The 18,907-nt window shown below is 41.6% G+C and overlaps 1 protein-coding gene across 5 annotated transcripts in view; it reads right to left on the bottom strand.

Annotated features, from left to right (window-relative positions):
• CCDC126 (coiled-coil domain containing 126) overlaps positions 1 to 18,907 on the bottom strand; it is a 42,152-nt gene that overhangs the window by 13,544 nt on the left and 9,701 nt on the right. For 2 of the 5 annotated variants that reach the window (XM_061413714.1, XM_061413713.1), the window contains 2 exons: positions 10,747 to 10,796; positions 10,137 to 10,516 (listed from right to left, as the gene is read on the bottom strand). In XM_061413714.1, coding sequence (XP_061269698.1) covers positions 10,137 to 10,374 — 238 coding nt within the window. In that variant the 5' untranslated portion in view covers positions 10,375 to 10,516; positions 10,747 to 10,796. Of the gene's footprint in view, positions 1 to 10,136; positions 10,517 to 10,746; positions 10,797 to 15,381; positions 17,647 to 18,907 lie in introns of those variants that run through there. The other 3 variants (XM_061413717.1, XM_061413715.1, XM_061413716.1) reach the window with 2 other exon arrangements.

Below are 18,907 nucleotides of genomic sequence, written 5' to 3'. Positions count from 1 at the left end.
TTTGTAACCAGGACATTTACATATTTTATTATGAAAGTCAGGATCTTATTTAAACCTCCTATGTTAAGTAGTATTCTCTGATACCACTGTGGCAGGGCAGACGGGTGTCACCTTGTTACTGCCAGGTGGAGGCAAAAATCTAGGTTCCCACTTAGCCTCCACTGCCACCTGAAGGTGGTGAGCTCTTTGTCACTGCTGGACAGAGGGAGGAGTTCCAGGCGCCCTCCCCATACTCTTCACTGACACTGTGATGCAGACTGCTCCTTACCACTGGGCAATGCTAAGTCCTCACTCTCCACACGTCACCCCTGAGGAAGGGAGGTGAGCACCTCATTACTGCGTAAGGGTAGAAGTTCTGGCTCCCCATGTGGTCTCCACGTGGTGTAGGGGGAGTCTGGATGCTCTGTTATAGCCTCACAAGGGTGGGAGTCTGTGCTCCTCACTTGGCCTTTGATAACGTGGGTGGTATAGTGGTAACTTTCTTTTGTGGTGTCTGGTTAGAGGAGAATGGTTTACTGTCTAAAAGTTTTTATCTTGCTAGGCTGCCCCTCTTTGGCTACAGAGAACAGGCTTCTGTTGGGGTTTTGCTTGTTTTGTCTCTGTCTATGCCTGGTTGACAGTTCTTAATTCTCAGAATAGCATTTAAATATTAACACTAAACTGTTCTCCAATTCTCTGAAAATATTTGGTGGAGTCCATTTTTCAGCAACAACAGAGGTAAAACCAAAACTCTTAAAAGAAAGTAAGGTCAGACTTTGGGTGGAAAAGCCTGAGGTGAAAAAAGATGTGTTGCTGTACATTCAGGTGTAGAAAACCACAGGTCAACTGCAAATGTTCTCTAATAGTCACTGGGCATCAGAACAATAACCCCAAATTCACTGCTCTGCACAAATCACAGAATCCAAAAAATGTTACATGGGAAGAAACGTAAGTTTTTTTTTTTCTTAGAGAAAACTAAGAATGTTAAGCAATATTCTTAGATATCTTTTAAGATATCTTAAAAAGAAATGCTGATATCTTAAAAAGAAAGTACAAGTTACTCCTCAAAATTTACAGACAGTAATCTTAAAGCTGAACTGATCTGTCCATGGCTCTTGCAATAGTAACAATTCATTGTAGACCAACATTTAAAAAAATATATTACCTTGTGTTTTGTTTGCCAACTGGGAAAATCACATTATATAGCTCAAGGGAAAATCATTCAATAAATATTATTTTGACTGACTAGCCTTTTTATATGGTAGCAACTAGAGGCTAATGGTTTCTATCAATGGCTTAAAGTTCAAGTTCACCAGAACTCACGAAATTCTCACCTTACTGTAATTTATATTGCCATTCCAGATTACTGGCACAAGGATAGAATTCAAATAATGAAACTGAAATAACTGGCTACCTAGTCTGCAAAAAAGAACCAGCATCTCTCACTGTTTGCACCAGAAATCTCAACTGTATTACAGACTTGTGTGTGTGCTTGGTTGCTCAGTTTTGTCTGACTCTTTGTGACCTCGTAGACTGTAGCCTGCCAGGCTCCTCTGTCCATGAATTTTCCAGGCAAAAATACTGGAGTGGGTTGCCATTTCCTCCTCCAGGGGATCTTCTTGACCCAGGGACTGAACCTGAGTCTCCTACATCTCCCACACTGGCAGGCAGATTCTCCACCACTAGCATAACCTGGGAAGACCATATTACGGACAAAAATGTTAAAAAAAAAAAAAAAAAAACTGCACTATATTACAATGCGTTTTACAAAAAAAAAATTTAAGCATATAACTAAAGCATAAAAGATGACAGACATGTTTTACCATATAAATTTTTAAAAACAATATACCAAGTATTCAGACAACTGATGAACAGAGCAAAACCATATGCTACATATACTGACAGCGTGAATGTCTTTAATAAAAAATCAGTCAAAAAGTAATTTCCCTGCAGAAAAACTGACAAAGGATACAAAATATTCCCTCTTGTATGTATAAGAAATACAAATAGCCAACAAACTAGAAAATCTTTCAACCTCTCCTGTAAACACAGAAATGCAAAAGCAAACAATTAGATACCATTTAAAAGTAAACTGAACTGGTGCAGGGTGTAGAAACTGGCACTTCCACAGTGGTGGGAGAGTGGAAACAGGAGTGCACACTGGCAGCACAACCCTGGAGGGCAACTTGACACGTGTCTATTAAATTTAACATGCATACCCTTAGCCAGAAAGTTTCATTTTGAGGAAATTCATCCTGCTGAAACAGTCACACAAACATAAAATACCCACAAATGTATTATTCACACATATATTTCATGCTGCTAAGTCACTTCAATCGTGTCCGATTCTGTGCGACCCCATAGACGGCAGTCCACCAGGCTCCCCCGTCCCTGGGATTCTCCAGGCAAGAACACTGGAGTGGGTTGCCATTTCCTTCTCTGATGCGTGAAAGTGAAAAGTGAAAGTGAAGTCACTCAGTCGTGTCTGACCCTCAGTGACCCCATGGACTGTAGCCTTCCAGGCTCCTCCGTCCATGGGATTTTCCAGGCAAGAGTACTGGAGTGGGGTTCATATACACACACTTATCACAGCACTAAATCCAACATACAAGGTTAGCAACAAATTATCCATTACTACAGAATAAGCAGAGAAAAAAGGAACCTTTTAAAATGAAACAATATTAAGTCACTAAAAAGGATGAAACAGACTATCTGTAATAACATGGAAAGATATCTATAATCAAGTGAAAACAAGAAAGTTGCAAACTAGTATATATACAGTACAATCCCATTTTTGTTCAAAATGTGCTGGATGATATGTCTGCAAACTAGAGCTGGTTGGTTATCTGTCTTTGTAAAAAAGTTTTACTGGAACATAGCCATGCTCCCCAGAGAAGGCAATGGCACCCCACTCCAGTACTCTTGCCTGGAAAATCTCATGGATGGAGGAGCCTGGTAGGCTGCAGTCCATGGGGTCGCTAGGAGTCGGACACGACTGAGCGACTTCACTTTCACTTTTCACTTTCACGCATTGGAGAAGGAAATGGCAACCCACACCAGTGTTCTTGCCTGGAGAATCCCAGGGACGGGGAAGCCTGGTGGGCTGCTGTCTCTGGGGTCACACAGAGTTGGACACGACTGAAGCGACTTAGCAGCAGCAGCAGCAGCCATGCTCCCTGGTGGATCCCTGGTGGCTCAGACGGTAAATCATCTGCCTGCAACTCAGGAGAGCCAGGTTCGATTCCTGGGTCAGGAAGATCCCCTGGAGAAGGAAATGGCAATCCACTCCAGCACTTTTGCCTGGAAAATCCCATGGGGGGAGGGGCCTGATAGGCTACAGTCCATGGGGTCACAAAGAGTCAGACTCGACTGAGCGACTTCACAAGAAAGCAAGCAAGCCATGCTTATTTACTGAAAAGAAGACCAAATGACCCACAAAGCTGAAAATACTTAACATTTAGTCCTATAAGAAAAAGTCTGCTAGTCCCAATATATACCAAATTAATTGACATTCTCTCTCTCTGCTCTTTTACTTATCTATGGTGCATATTTCTGTAATATTTGAATGCTTTTATTTTTTATAACCAGAAATAAGTAAAAAAAAAACATTTCAGATCACTGGTCAAATACCATGTGGCCATTAAATGATGCAGATATATATTAACTGACATTGAACTAGCTCCACCATATATTTTAAAATATAGTTTAAAAGATACCATGTGTATGAGTCTCATTTTGCTCTTGTAACTGAGTTGTTACATACAGCTACCCAGCATAGAACATTGAAATTAAAAGACGCTTACTCCTTGGAAGAAAAGTTATGACCAACCTAGATAGCATATTGAAAAGCAGAGACATTACATTACAAAGATCCGTCTAGTCAAGGCTATGGTTTTTCCTGTGGTCATGTATGGATGTGAGAGTTGGACTGTGAAGAAAGCTGAGGGCTGAAGAATTGATGCCTTTGAACTGTAGTGTTGGAGAAGACTCTTGAGAGTCCCTTGGACTGCAAGGAGTCCATTCTGAAGGAGATCAGCCCTGGGATTTCTTTGGAGGGAATGATGAGGAAGCTGAAACTCCAGTACTTTGGCCACCTCATGCGAAGAGTTGACTCATTGGAAAAGATTCTGATGCTGGGAGGGATTGGGGACAGGAGAAGAAGGGGACGACAGAGGATGAGATGGCTGGATGGCATCACTGACTCGATGGACATGAGTCTGAGTGAACTCCAGGAGTTGGTGATGGACAGGGAGGCCTGGCGTGCTGAGATTCATGGGGTGGCGAAGAGTCAGACACAACTGAGCGCCTGAACTGAGCATAGCACAGAACAGCTACCTTTAAAAATATCAGTTATTCTGCTCAAGCAGAGAAAATTTTTTCTCTTGTTCCAAAAGAATTGCTTCTTCACGTTTCTACCAGTGTCCTTGGACTAAACAGAATGCAAAACAATGTAACATTTAATCTGCACCTGCCACTAGTACTGCCATCTCAGTTTATACCAACTCCATTTCTGCTGCTGCTGCTGCTGCTAAGTCGCTTCAGTCGTGTCCGACTCTGTGCGACCCCACAGACGGCAGCCCACCAGGCTCCCCCATTCCTGGGATTCTCCAGGCAAGAACACTGGAGTGGGTTGCCATTTCCTTCTCCAGTGCATGAAAGTGACAAGTGAAAGTGAAGTCGCTCAGTCGTGTCCGACTCTTCGAGACCCCATGGACTGCAGCCTACCAGGCTCCTCCATCCACGGGATTTTCCAGGCAAGAGTACTGGAGTGGGGTGCCATTGCCTTCTCCAAACTCCATCTCTAGTCTATGATATTTGATTCTCAAGAGCCAATGCAGACTAACCCTCATCACTTCATAAAAGTCGTCATAAAGAGAATAAAAAAGTGTCCAGGGTATTCCCAGATAAAAATAGTTAAACTCAATAAAGGCACTTAAACCTCTGCTGACTCTAAATACTCCATCAAAACAGTAAAGGTGATTCTTTTTCACGCTCTCTTTTATGCATACATGAATGAGGCCAAAGATAACAAGAAAGGAGACAACAGCAACAAAATTCCAGAAGCTGGAAAGCAAATGGATGAGACCTGGGGCTTCCCAGGTGGCGTCAGTGGTAAAGAATCTGCCTGCCAATGCAGGAGACCAAGAGACGCAGGTTCGATCCCTGGGTCATGAAGATTCCCTGGAGAAGGGCATGGCAAACCACTCCAGTATTCTTGCCTGGAGAATTTCATGGACAGAGGAGCCTGGTGGGCTACAGTCCATGGAGTCAGAAAAAGTCGGACACAACGGAGCACGCACCCACAGGGGAGAAATGGCTACTCTGTGTCCTAGATAACTGACTTAGCATACCTGAAAAACTTGGGATCTTGAAACAGAAACCAAAAAACAATTAAAAAAATAAGAGAAAACAAAGAGCAATTCATTTTTCTCCATAGAAACGCAGCCCAAATGGCCCAGAAATTGCTCTATCAGGTACTAATGAAAATAGGAGTAAAAAAGGAACCAAAAACCGAAGGACTGGATAAAAACTGATTTATAAAGAAATCTGATTGCTAAATTTTCTCTACCACTCCAAACTGGGCAATGGTCCCTCCACCACTGCAGAAAATCTTGAAAGGCATTTTTTGAAGCCACTGAAACAGCTGAAGGCCTGGGCAGCACACTGAAAACTGGAGGAGGAAGTGAGAGTTCTCATAGTGAGTACTGAGGCCACTCCTCCCGCCGCACCCTTTTCCCCTGGCTCAGAGAACAAGTGTTCGCTCCCATAACACTTGGATGCATAGATGTCCTACAAGCGTTGGAAGAGATTGGAAGCCCTTCTCTAAGGAGTCTGACCAGCTCAAGAGAAAAGACCTAAACATACTGATATTCAATTCAGTTCAGTTCAGTCGGCTCAGTCGTGTCCAACTCTTTGCAACCCCATGGAAACCCCATGGACTGTAGCACACCAGGCTTCCCTGTCCATCACCAACTCCTGGAACTTGGTCAAACTCATGTCCATAGAGTCGGTGGTGCCATCCAACCATTTCATTCTGTCATCCCCTTTTCCTCCCACCTTCAATCTTTCCCAGCATCAGGGTCTTTTCAAATCAATCAGTTCTTCACATCAGGTGGCCAAAGTATTGGAGTTTCAGCTTCAGCATCAGTCCTTCCAATGAATATTCAGGACTGATTTCCTTTAGGATGGACTAGTTTGATTTCCTTGCTGTCTAAAGTACTCTCAAGAGTCTTCTCCAACACCACAGTTCAAAAGCATCAATTCTTTGGCACTCAGCTTTCTTTATAGTCCAACTCTCACATTCATACATGACTACTAGAAAAACTATGCTGCTGCTGCTGCTAAGTCGCTCAGTCGTGTCCGACTCTGTGCAACCCCATAGACAGCAGCCCACCAGGCTCCTCTGTCCCTGGGATTCTCCAAGCAAGAATACTGGAGTGGGTTGCCATTTCCTTCTCCAAGAAAAACCATAGCTTTGACTAGATGGACCTTTGTTGGCAAAGTAATGTCTCTTTTCCATATGTTCTCTAGGTTGGTCATAGCTTTTCTTCCAAGGAGCAAGCGCCTTTTAATTTCATGGCTGCAGTCACCATCTGCAGTGATTTTGGAGCCCCCAAAAATAAAGTCTCTCACTGTTTCCACTGTTCCCCCATCTATTTGCCATGAACAGACACTGATACTATAATTAAAAAACTGGGGCACTTCCCAGGTGGTCCAGTAGTTAGGAACCCATCTTCCAGAACAGGGGATACGGGTTCTGTTCCTGGTCCAGGAGGATTCCACACGCAGCAGCAAGGCAGTTAAGCCCATGCACCACAACTACTGAGCCCACGTGACGCAACTCCTGAAGCCCACGCACAGCAACAAAAGCCCCGGCACAGCCAAAAATCAATTCGTTAGTTATTTTTTAAAAAGGGAAAGAAAAATTTAGCTGGCCTTTGTCCCAGGGTCCTGGGAGGCAGACTCTGAATGCCAGGAAGTTCCTGGCTGATTGTCTTTGTTATTCATGGTGGGCCCAAGGAATTGCACTTGATATTAACATATTATTGACCAGAGACGGATTCGCAGGAGAGGCATTAGTTTCTGCAAAAACCACCCCGGGTCAATAATGTGTTAAACTGGGACTCCTGGTGCACCCTAGATAGTGTGTACCCAGGTGACTCAGAATGGGGGCAAGCCATACGAGACCCATCTTGTGAGTAGAGGGTAAGGGCTTTCCAGTAGGCGAGCAGTGAGGGAGACTGGGAAATTGAGCTCAACCACGTGGCTAATGACTCAATCGATCATACCTCCACAATGAAACATCAATAAAAACTCTGGACATGGAAGTTTCAGTGGGCTCACCTCACTGGCAATGCTCTTAATACTGACACACGCTGACATGCCAGGAGGGCAATGTGTTCTGATTTCATAGGGAGAAAACAACAGAAACTTCACACCTGGAATCCTCACAGACCTGCCTTGTCTCTCCCTTTGGCTGATTCTGATTTCCATTCTGCTGTAATAAAACTGTAAGTATAGTACTTTCAGTGAGTTCCATGAGCTGATCTCATGCATCATAAACCTGAGAGGATAGTGGGAACCCTGGAACTTGTAGAGAGCTGGAAAAAAAGTGGAGATGATATGGGGACACCCAAACTTACGGCTGGTGTCTGAAGTAGGGCAGTATTGTGAAGGATTATGCCCTTAAACTGTGAAATTTGGCCAAGAGTCGGACACGACTGAGCGACTTCACTTTCACTTTTCACTTTTATGCATTGGAGAAGGAAATGGCAACCCACTCCAGTGTTCTTGCCTGGAGAATCCCAGGGACCGGGGAGCCTAGTGGGCTGCCGTCTATGGGGTCACAAAGAGTAGGACACTACTGAAGCGACTTAGCAGCAGCAGCAGTAGGAATAATCAGAAGTCATTGTAAATACTAAGGATACTCCCAAACAAATGACCCAGTCAGATCTTCTGAGTGAATACCACTCAGCAACTCAGCATTTCCCATCAAGGTTTTAGTGTCTCACTCTTTAAGAACACTTCAGAAAAGTTACCACTAATTAACCTTAGGGAAATAACAAAAACGGAGCTCTTAGCAGTTAAAAATGAAAGAGACAAAATGAAAAATTCCATACAGAACTGAAAATACAGCTGAGGAAAAACTTCAACAAATAAAGCAAAAAGACAAAAAGGTGGAAACTAGGAAAGCAAATAAAGGGGAATTAGTGGAAAATTCTGAAAGAGATGGGAATACCAGACCACCTGACCTGCCTCTTGAGAAACCTGTATGCAGGACAGGAAGCAACAGTTAGAACTGGACATAGAACAATAGACTGGTTCCAAATAGGAAAAGGAGTATGTCAAGGCTGTATATTGTCACTCTGCTTATTTAACTTATATGCAGAGTACATCATGAGAAACACTGGGCTGGATGAAGCACAAACTGGAATCAAGATTGCCAGGAGAAATATCAATAACCACAGATATGCAGATGATACTACCCTTATGGCAGAAAGTAAAGAAGAACTAAAGAGCCTCTTGATAAAAGTGAAAAAGGAGAGTGAAAAAGTTGGCTTAAAGCTCAACATTCAGAAAACGAAGATCATGGCATCCAGTCCCATCACTTCATGGCAAACAGATGGGGAAACAGTGGAAACAGTGTCAGACTTTATTTTTGGGGGGCTCCAAAATCACTGCAGATGGTGACTGCAGCCATGAAATTAAAAGACACTTACTCCTTGGAAGGAAAGTTATAACCAACCTAAACAGCATATTAAAAACCAGAGACATTACTTTGCCAACAAAGGTCCGTCTAGTTAAGGCTACAGTTTTTCCAGTGGTCATGTATGGATGTGAGAGTTGGACTATAAAGAAAGTTAAGCACCAAAGAATTGATGCTTTTCAAGTGTGGTGTTGGAGAAGACTTCTGAGAGTCCCTTGGACTGCAAGGAGATCCAACCAGTCCATCCTAAAGGAGATCAGTCCTGGGTGTTCATTGGAAGGACTGATGTTGAAGCTGAAACTCCAATACTATGGCCACCTGATGGGAAGAGCTGACTGATTTAAAAGACCCTGATGTTGGGAAAGATTGAGGGCAGGAGGAGAAGGGGACGACAGAGGATGAGATGGTTAGATGGCATCACCAACTCAATGGACATGGATTTGCGTAGACTCCGGCAGTTGGTGATGGACAGGGAGGCCTGGCATGCTGTGGTTCATGGGGTCGCAAAGAAGTCAGACACGACTGAGCGACTGAACTGAACTGAGAGGACAAGTTCAGAGGGCCCAAATGTTGAATAACAATTCCAAAAAGAAAGAATGAAAACAATGTGCAGGAAAAAATCAAATAATTTTGGAAAAATATTCCAGAATAAAGGATGTAAGCTTCAGGATTTAAAGTACCCGCTGAGGTTCCAGCACATGAATCTATACCAAGGCACATCATCAAGAAATCTCAAGACAACAAGGTTCTACTTCATAGCACAGGGAACTATATTCAACATCCCATGATAAATCATAGTGGCAAAAAAATGAAAAAGAACACGTGTGTATATATATATATATATGTATATATATGTATGTGTTCTTTTATATATATGCCGCTTCTTAGGAATTCACAGATGTTCTGCAATTGACGATCTACAGTAATGTGAAACCCCTGGAGTAGGAAATGGCAGCCCACTCCATGTTCTTGCCTGGAGAATCCCATGGACAGAGGAGCCCGGCGGGCTACAGTCCATGGGGTTTGTACAGAGTTGGACACAACTGAAGTGACAAAGCAGCGGCAGTGAAGTGACAATCAGGAAAAATGCAAATATGAACTAGGGATGACCACAGCACTGATTATGCAGGAAAAGTCATTGTATTAGGGATACATACAGAAATATCTAGCAGTAAAATGCCACATTTTTTATAATTTAAATATTTTCCAAAAATTGGACAAAGCAAATATTGCAAGATGTTAGAATTGTTAAGACCTAAGTGATAGATTATTTGGGTATTTATCAGGTTTCTATTTTTCAGTACATTTGAAATTTTTCATAATAAAAAGTCAAGACAAAATTACTTTGTGAACACCTGTGCATGAAGCAGTGCGTTGGATCTCCATGATTACAGTTAAATGGGGACAGGATGAAGAGGAGAAAACCAGGAATATTCTATGGTTATCTTACCATATCCTGCCATAGAAGCGCCATTCTCGACATCCATTGTGTTCTTATTTTCCTCTGCTAGGGCTTTAACATATTTTTTGCTTAAATCTAGTATCTGCTCACGTAACTTGACACTGCTTTGATGTCTTGGTCGTTGAAAAATATAGTGCAGTAACATCAATCCCCAAAGGAGTCCAAATACAAGCAAGAGTAAACTCAATTTCTGGGACATAGATTTTCTTGAGATTGTAAAAACCATTTCTGAGGAACCACACAGACTCAACTGAAAAATGGTACCCAGAGGCAAGTCACCAAGCAATCAAGACGTGAAAGAAAAAAATCTCCTCCTCTAATGTATATTCTTCATCTTCAGCAAGGTTGCCGCCAACTCACAATTAACTCTGTAAAATTGAGAAGAAAAAAGGCAATTAGCCTTAACTATATCAGTAATAGAATAAACAATGGTAGATTAAAGAAGAGATTGTACAAATAGTTTTCATTTAGAATTGTATTGTCTTCTTTTTGATAATTTTCTCTATCACTAAATAAGCTTCCTAGTCTTTTATCAGCTCTGTTTTCACAGCTCTTTAAAAATTTAAGCTAGAAATAAATGTCAGTTCATTAGAACTACCTGAAAGAAACGCCGCCATGGTCATGAAACTCTGAATAACTTCTCATTGTCTGTAAATAAAACAATGAATATATAAGATTTAGAGATATCAGTCTCTTCAAATACATGTCACCAACCTAAATGTGTGAAAGCAATTCCTCCTTCTCCTTTAAAAAAAAAAAGTTGATTCCAAAATGAAAGTCAGAAATAGGAAAGGTGAAACAGACTGGAAGATCAAAACAGCTGACTGAAAAACAAAACAGAACCCACAGTAAGCACGCCAACGTCACTAGAAAATACTACTACTGACAATGGGTAATCTGAAAAAACAACCAACCTAAGATGACAAATAAGTCATAATTTCTAAGTTTATACTTTTAAGTATATGCCAGACGTGACAAGCACTAACTTCCTTTTTTTTACCTTTCCAAAATTTACAATTCTAAACAGGAATGTATTTTTATAATTTGAGGAAAAACTGAAAAGTTATACTTCAGTTTTTTTAAAAGAGATAAAGTAACAACAATCAAGGAATCATAAACAGCGTAACAGTAATAATGTGCCCAAATCACCAAAGGGTCCAATGAAGAAAACTCTTCAATTATGTCTAACGGGATAAAATTCTTCAGGGAGAAATATACCTAGAGTCCAAAAAATTTCATTGCACAGCTTAATGAAAATAATCACTAAGAACGTTTTAACTTCTTAAAGTAGTATGGGCAAATAAAACACACTCATTCCAACCTACTTAACTGAAGTAATAAAATCTAGTTTGAGGATAGTAAGACTAGAAATGAATATAGCATCAATGAAGGTAAAGCATTCAATCACTCTCAACACACATTTATGAGCCAGCATATATGATAAGCAGCAGGAAAATCCTGTTTTGCCCTAGGAATTTGATTTCTAGCATAGGTGCTTTCAAACCTTTTTGAAAATAAATTAAGAAAGTATTTACTCAATGATCTTATACAAAATATCAAAATATAAAACACATATAATCAAAGTTTTTTTTTAGCAAATGCATGTGTGTTGAGGTATGCTTAAGGGGGAGATCTACTGCCCAGCCAATTTTGGTTCAGAAAATTCCCATTCTTACTTTACTCCACCCTGCCACCCAGTCCCTGACACACATTCAATGAATTCTGGAGCTTCAAGGTTTGAAGGACACCCATCTACTCTAACTGAAGTATATTTATCTTTCCAAACCTCACTACAACCAAGACTACACCACCAACTAGGTATGTTAATAACTATGTAAAGCAATTAAAAATTAAGGAATTAACTCATTTTCTAATTTTCTTCTACTTCTGCTTTTTTCTTCAGTTACCATGCACACAACAAACTCCTTCAGAGTTCACTGAAACAATATCATTAATATCAATATTGGATTACTAAATTTTGTTTAACAAAGTAAAGTAAACATCACCTAATATTTTTTTCTACAAAGATTTTTACACTTAAGTTCAGAAAAAGTAGAAACTCTGGGTTCCCAAGCAAAATTTAAAAACATTCTTTCACATATATAAACCTTCCTTCACACATCTTTCCAGGTGCTATGTCTTTTCAAGCTTGACCTGAGTGCTAGATTATCCAACCCAGTACCCAGTGGAAAAATCAACTGGGAATCTGTCCTGAAGCAGTCACAGCAGGGTTCTAAAGGTGGCGTGCCCACAAAGCCAGAAAAGTGACATCACCAGAGAATAGAGAACATAGACCTGAAGGTATTTTGGCAGATGAAGGTTAGAGCCTAGAAAGCTCTAGGCTACTATACCTGTCCAAGGCCACAAAGGAAGAGACTCAAAACCAGAAGCAAGAGGATACTTCAGTTAAATAACAGCAACAATCATTACTACACTTACTTACTTCATACCAGATTCTACTCTAATCTCCCTACCTAAATTAGCTTATTTAATCTTTACAATATCCCATACTAATAATATTCTGACTTGAATACTTGAACAGTTGAAAAAACTGAAGCAAACAGACATTAAATAAGTTGCCCAGTTCAAGAGGGTGGGGACATATGTACACTTATGGCTGATTCATGTTGATGTATGGCAGAAACCAACACAATATTATAAAGCAATTATCCTTCAATTAAAAATAAATAAATTTTTTAAAAAGAGAGATATATATCCTACATTAAAAAAAAAAGTTACCCAAGATCAAACAACTAGATAGTGGGAGAGAGAGCATTCAAAGCTCAGGCTCTTAACCACTGCCCTCTTTTACAGCAATGGCATTCATTAAAAGAGCAGCAGCAGCAACCACTGTGGTGAAAGTACTGAATCCTTATCACCGGTCCAGACTGAAATAAACACTTTACAAAGGTTATTTCATTTAATATTTATATAACCTCAAAAAATAAATGTTGTTGTTCCCACTCCAAAGATGACTAAAGTAAGGCTTTACAAGGTTAGCCTGCTTAAGATTTTTTAATACCCAGGACCACTCACTTCATTTGCCTCAACTTTGACAAGGATCACCAAGTCCACAAATTCAGAATCTGTATCTCCATTCAGGGTCTCTTCTTTCCCTTAAAAGGGTCCTTGCTGCTTCTGCTGCTGCTGCTAAGTCGCTTCAGTCATGTCTGACTCTGTGCGACCCCAGAAACAACAGCCCACCAGGCTCCCCCGTCCCTGGGATTCTCCAGGCAAGAACACTGGTGTGGGTTGCCATTTCCTTCTCCAAAAGGGTCCTTAAACCCAGCCATATTAGAACTCCTAGGTTTTATGAAACTCCACAAAAGTAACAAATCCCAAAACTGTAAATGGCATTAGGAAGAGAACAGGAGGTTCATGGGTAAGGAAGCCGGAATGACTAGGGAAGGAGAATAGTTAAACCCAGGGAGCCTAACCCATAAGAGGTAAAATCCCTCCAAGGAGGTACAAGCTTAAGGATGAGAGGCTGGGGAGTTCTCTGGTGGCCTAGTGGTTAGGATTCTTGGGTTTTCATTGCCATGGCCCAGGTTCAATCCCTGGTCAGGGAACTGAGATCCCACAAGATGCGCAGTGCAGCCAAATAAATTAATTAAAAAAAAAAAAAAGGAATGACAGACTGCTCAGCATCATGAACACAAACTCTGCTTAGAGGCAGTACCAACACCAGACACAGCGAGAAAATCCTGGGAGGAGACAAGGCAGAAGCAGGGCTGAGGAGGGTATGTCCCCGGAGTAATAAATCCCGGGGAACAAGGAAGCCAAGTTTCTCAGTTTGAGGGACCCAAAGAAGCTGCAAACATTAAATAAAGAACCCCCCTTTTGGTTCTATACTGTGTATGACCCAACTGTACCACAGATTCAGAAAAGAGGCTGTCATGAAACGTCTCTGTAGCCTTAATTCTACATGGAATGTGTCTACTCACCATTGCCTACAACAAAATTAGAGCAGACCATCTCAGAAGGAAGTGTGAAAATTATACACTGTGTAACTTGCTTGTGTTTCTTACATGGTTTTCTATAGAGATAAGAAGTTTTACTATGAAAAGGTTTTGTCTCTGGGAATAGCAAAGAGATCAGAAGTTGGGAGCAGTTAATCCCTCAAGACATGAGAGAACTACAAAAGGACACCAAGGAATAAACAAGTGTGGAAGACACCCTAGAGCCTTCTCTAAGCTGAAATGATGCCCCAGAGCCAGCTTCTGCATGACAAAGAGCTGAACAACTCAACAGCCCATGAGGATTCTCCACAGTGACCCAAGAAGACCTGAAAACTGTTACCTGAGAGTTCATTTCCACAAGCTACTCCAAGCAAGCCCAGCAGAGGTGACTAAAATACCAAAAAGAATACACTTCTGCTTTTGGTCTCTTCTGAGGGAATACTTCACATTAAAACCACCTGGAAAATTTTCTTTTTTTTTTTAATCCCAGTGCAGAGGAGCCTGGAGGAAAACCAGAATCCTAGCCACCAGACCAGCAATGGCTAGAGGCCAGAAGCTACTTCTCCCTGGAACTCTGCTCCCAGTAAAAAATACATTTATCACAGAGGCAGAAACTATAAATGCAGGTACTAGAGACATAGCACAAGTGGGAAAGCACACAGAGAAGCAAGGCAGAGACGTACACCCGGAGCGAAAAGGGTATAGGCACCCCCTAGTGAGGAGGAGCCCCATAAGGAGGCGGTTAAGTCATTTATATACCTCAGTTCTTCCCCATCTTTGTCTTCCTTCAGGCCAATTATTTGGTTTTTTTCTCCACACTTGACCTACCCTGGGACCCTGCCCTTGGTGCCCACACAACCCCCAGCCAATATGGATCTCAAAGTGAAGGCTTCTGGGAGAAGCAATCCTCTTTATCCCCTGACTTTTGACCCACCCACAAGGAGCCTTTCTGCGAATGTGTAGCATTTCCCTTGTCCCAAAAGAGGGGGGAGTAGAGATTCCTTAACCCTTTACTCAAATGGGTTTTGCCCCTCTTTGTCCTTGTCATGACTATTACCTTAAGGTGTTTACAAGAGACAAAGACTGGCTATTTACCTTGTTTCTGCTGTTACTTCCATTTTGGAGAGCAAACAGGAAGCTGACTGTAAATTCCTCAACTGCAGCCCATCTAACTCTTGTCTCAGGAAATGCTAGCAGTTCTAAGTATCAGGCCTGAAACCCACTTTTTCTTGCCCCATGAAATGCAAACAGGAGGACAGTTGTAAACGTCTAACCTGGAGCCCTTCTATCTCCTGACTCATTTCTGTGCAATGTTCAAAGTTGCAAATGGCAGAGAACTTGAACACTGAACTCCCCAATTTTCCTTTGTCCTTCAAGTACCAGTTCAGCTCCTGAAAGGCCACCTAAATCAGGACAGAGACAATAGTTAGAAACCTAAAGGCCTGCACTGTCACTGGGGACTTATGGCTACAATCCAGCATAGTATTCGTCCTCCACCCACACAGTCTAAAACACAAAAACTTTTCAATCTTAACTTCTAGGCCCCCTATATTAATTTCTTACTAATTACTTTAAAAAGTAAAACTTCAAATACGTCCCAAGTAACAATTGGAGTTTTTAAAGGCAAAAATAAAATCATTATGGAAACTGAGCAGGCCCCAGTGGGGACCTCCTGGATACAAGTCCTTTCTCTGTCCCCTGTTTCTTGTTTTTAGGGAACAGACTTCATTCAGCCTCCTAGACCTTTCCTGAGTTCCAAAGGATAGAGTCAAATTGCTAATCAGCAAAGTAAGGGAATGCAGAAACAAAAAAGAAAGAGTCAAGAAACAACAGTGCAGTGATAGGGACACTTCCCCAGTGGCCCAAGTGGTTAAGATGCCTCGCTTCTGCAGGCGGCATGGGTTCAGTCCCTGGTCAGGGAACTGAGATCCCACATGCCACATGGTGCGGCCAAAAAAAAAACAAAATAGTGCAGTGTTGAGGCACGGTCCTGGTTCCTCCCCAAAGAATATCCACAACACACCTCTGAGTTCTTCTGCAGGAAAAGTCCCCACACAGGTAGGAGATGGTAACTTCAGGCTGAGCACAAGATGACCCTGTTACCTCACCACCAACCAGTCAGAAGAAAGTCACACACCATACAGCCCTCATCCCAAATTTTGTCTACAAAAACTTCCTCCAAAAAATGGACTTTTTGAGCATTATCTGTCCCAGACAACTGATTCCGTTCGGGGCCCCACAGGCCTCTGTGTCCCCCATTTCTTTGATTATAAGAAACCACCTTCATTCAGCCTCCATGCCCTTCCCTGAGTTCCAATGGGGCAGATACAAGCAGATGTTAATTAGGGAAGGGAGAGCACATGAAACCAGGGAGAAATAGTCAGGAGCAGCTTTGGGGCAAGGTCCTGTTTCCCCACCTAAGGATACACACAATGTCTTTAAGCTATGGTATGCTTCCCACAAGCAAGCAGACTCCAGACCAGCTGGACCTCAAGTTTGATGATGGTGACTCCTACCTACCTCACCACCAACCCTTCAGAAGAATACCCACAGAATGACCATACCCTCCTTAAACATTTACTATAAAACGTATTATCTTCCCCAAGTGAGAATACATTGTTTCAAGGGCAGGAGCCCACTGTCTCCCGCCTTTGCCTGGCAAAGCACTAAAGCTATCCTTTTCTACTTCACCGAAAATTCTGTCTCTGAGATTTGATTTGGCACCAGTGTACAAAGAAGCTGAGCTATCAGCATCACAACTTGTACGGCACCTTACAATAAACACTGTACTTTCCTTCCCAACAACACAGGGTCAGCAGATTAGCTTGGCTTTACTGCATGTGGGCAGATCACAGTTTTGGTTCAGTAACATATTAGCTTCATCATCATTATTTGACCTAAGAGAGACAGACTTCTGAATATTTTTAGGATTCCCAGGGGAAAGTTCTCACCCAACTGCAGAAATTACAAAAGGAATTACACTCCATATGGCCCAAAAGTAGAAAAATTAAGGAAAGGAGACACACTTAAAATGAAGTATCTGTAAAGTACTAGACCTGAAGAAGGGCAACAGAATATGCTCCAAGTACCATCATCTCCAACTAAAGTACTGCCGCTACTTCAAGTGACTTCCTAGATTCTTCTCCAACCCCACTTCAAGCCACTGTCCTCAGAGCAAAACAAGCCATGATCTGAATAGTCACAATTTTAATTTCTTCCTCCAAAGGAAATATGCAAATTGTCAATAAGCACATGAAAAGGTACTCAAACTACTAATCTTCAGGGAAAAGCAAATTCAAACCACAATGAAATACCACTTGACACCATCAGGATGGCTATGAAGGGCATCAGAATGTGTCACCCCAAAATATCCACTTTGGTATAAGGATTATTTTCAGCCGAAGGTAACTGAAAAACAGCAGATGCAGTAAGGCCTCCCTGATCTCCCCCTTTCTACCTGAAAGCAAAACATGAATTACTTACGAGAAAGATGAGAACACTCTTTATCATAGGAGACAGGGCACTGATGCTGAGACAAATCTGTACAAACACACCTTACAAACACACCTTACTAAAACAAACCTTATCTTTCATTAGTTACCCCTATGTATTTACCTTCCCACAATTTACTGACTCCAGAAGCTCAAACTCCTTTTCCTTTGTCTTATCACACTTCCATAATTTATGGCTCTTTGTTTAAATGGTATACACACTCTCTGCACTAACTGCTTCTTTTATTTTTTAAGTTCATTTCTGTGATGTGAACCATTTGTATATGAAACAACCTTTCTCTCCTGTTAATTGATCTTTCGTCAGTTTAGTTTGCTGAGTCCTGGGCACTGAACCTAAGAAAGCAGATGAAAACGTTTTTCTTCTACAGCAATTATTAAAAACAAAACCAAAACTGTTGGTACAGTTGCAGAGAAATTGAAAGCCAATACAAAATGGTGCAGGTGCCGTGGAAAGCAGTATTGGCAGTTCCTAAAAAAAAATTAAACAATTTGACCCAGCTATTCCACTTCTGGGTGTAATTACAAAAGAACTGAAAGTGTTACGGAACACAAGTTCACGTGAGTGATGCATAGTAAGGCCAAACCAAAATGTGGGAGTTTGGAGCAGAGAAAGGTTTATTACAAGGCCAACGAAGGAGAACAGGTGGCTCATGCTCAAAAACCTTGAAGTCCTTGATGGTTTTCAGGGAGAAATTTTCATCGGCAAAATCTGGAATGAGGGCTGTATGGTATGTGACTCCCTTCTGAATGGTTGCTGATGAGGCTAACAGGACGGTATTCCAGGCATCTTGTGCTCAGCTGAAGTTAACCATCCTTATCTGTGTGGGAATCTTAGTTCCTTCAGAAAAACTCAAAGATATTATATATATATTCCTTGAGGAGGAACCAGAATACTACTTTAATTGCTGCAATATAGTTTCTTGATGTTTCTCCTTTGTTTCTGCATACCCTTACTTGCCTGATTAGCAACTATTTGAATCTGCCCTTTGAAATTCAGGGAGGTCTAGGAGGCTGAAGCCTTCATCCTGCAAGAAAGAAATGGGGGGCTCGGAAGGGCTTCTGTCCCCAGGTGGTCCCCGCTGGGTCCTGCTTGGTTTCAGAAGCAGGGACTCAAAGAGGAACTTGTACAGCCATGTTCACTGCAGCACTGTGAGGTGGAAACAACAGGTGCACAGCTGAATATACACACAATGAAATATTCAAGATAAAGGAGAATAAAATTCTGATACATGCTACAATATGGATCAGAATTAAAACCTTAGAGGCATTGTGCTAAGTTAAAGAAGCT

Source organism: Bos javanicus, chromosome 4 (assembly GCF_032452875.1).
Source record: "Bos javanicus breed banteng chromosome 4, ARS-OSU_banteng_1.0, whole genome shotgun sequence".
In the NCBI taxonomy this organism is placed as follows: domain Eukaryota; kingdom Metazoa; phylum Chordata; class Mammalia; order Artiodactyla; family Bovidae; genus Bos; species Bos javanicus.
This window is presented reverse-complemented; position numbering and strand designations above follow the sequence as displayed.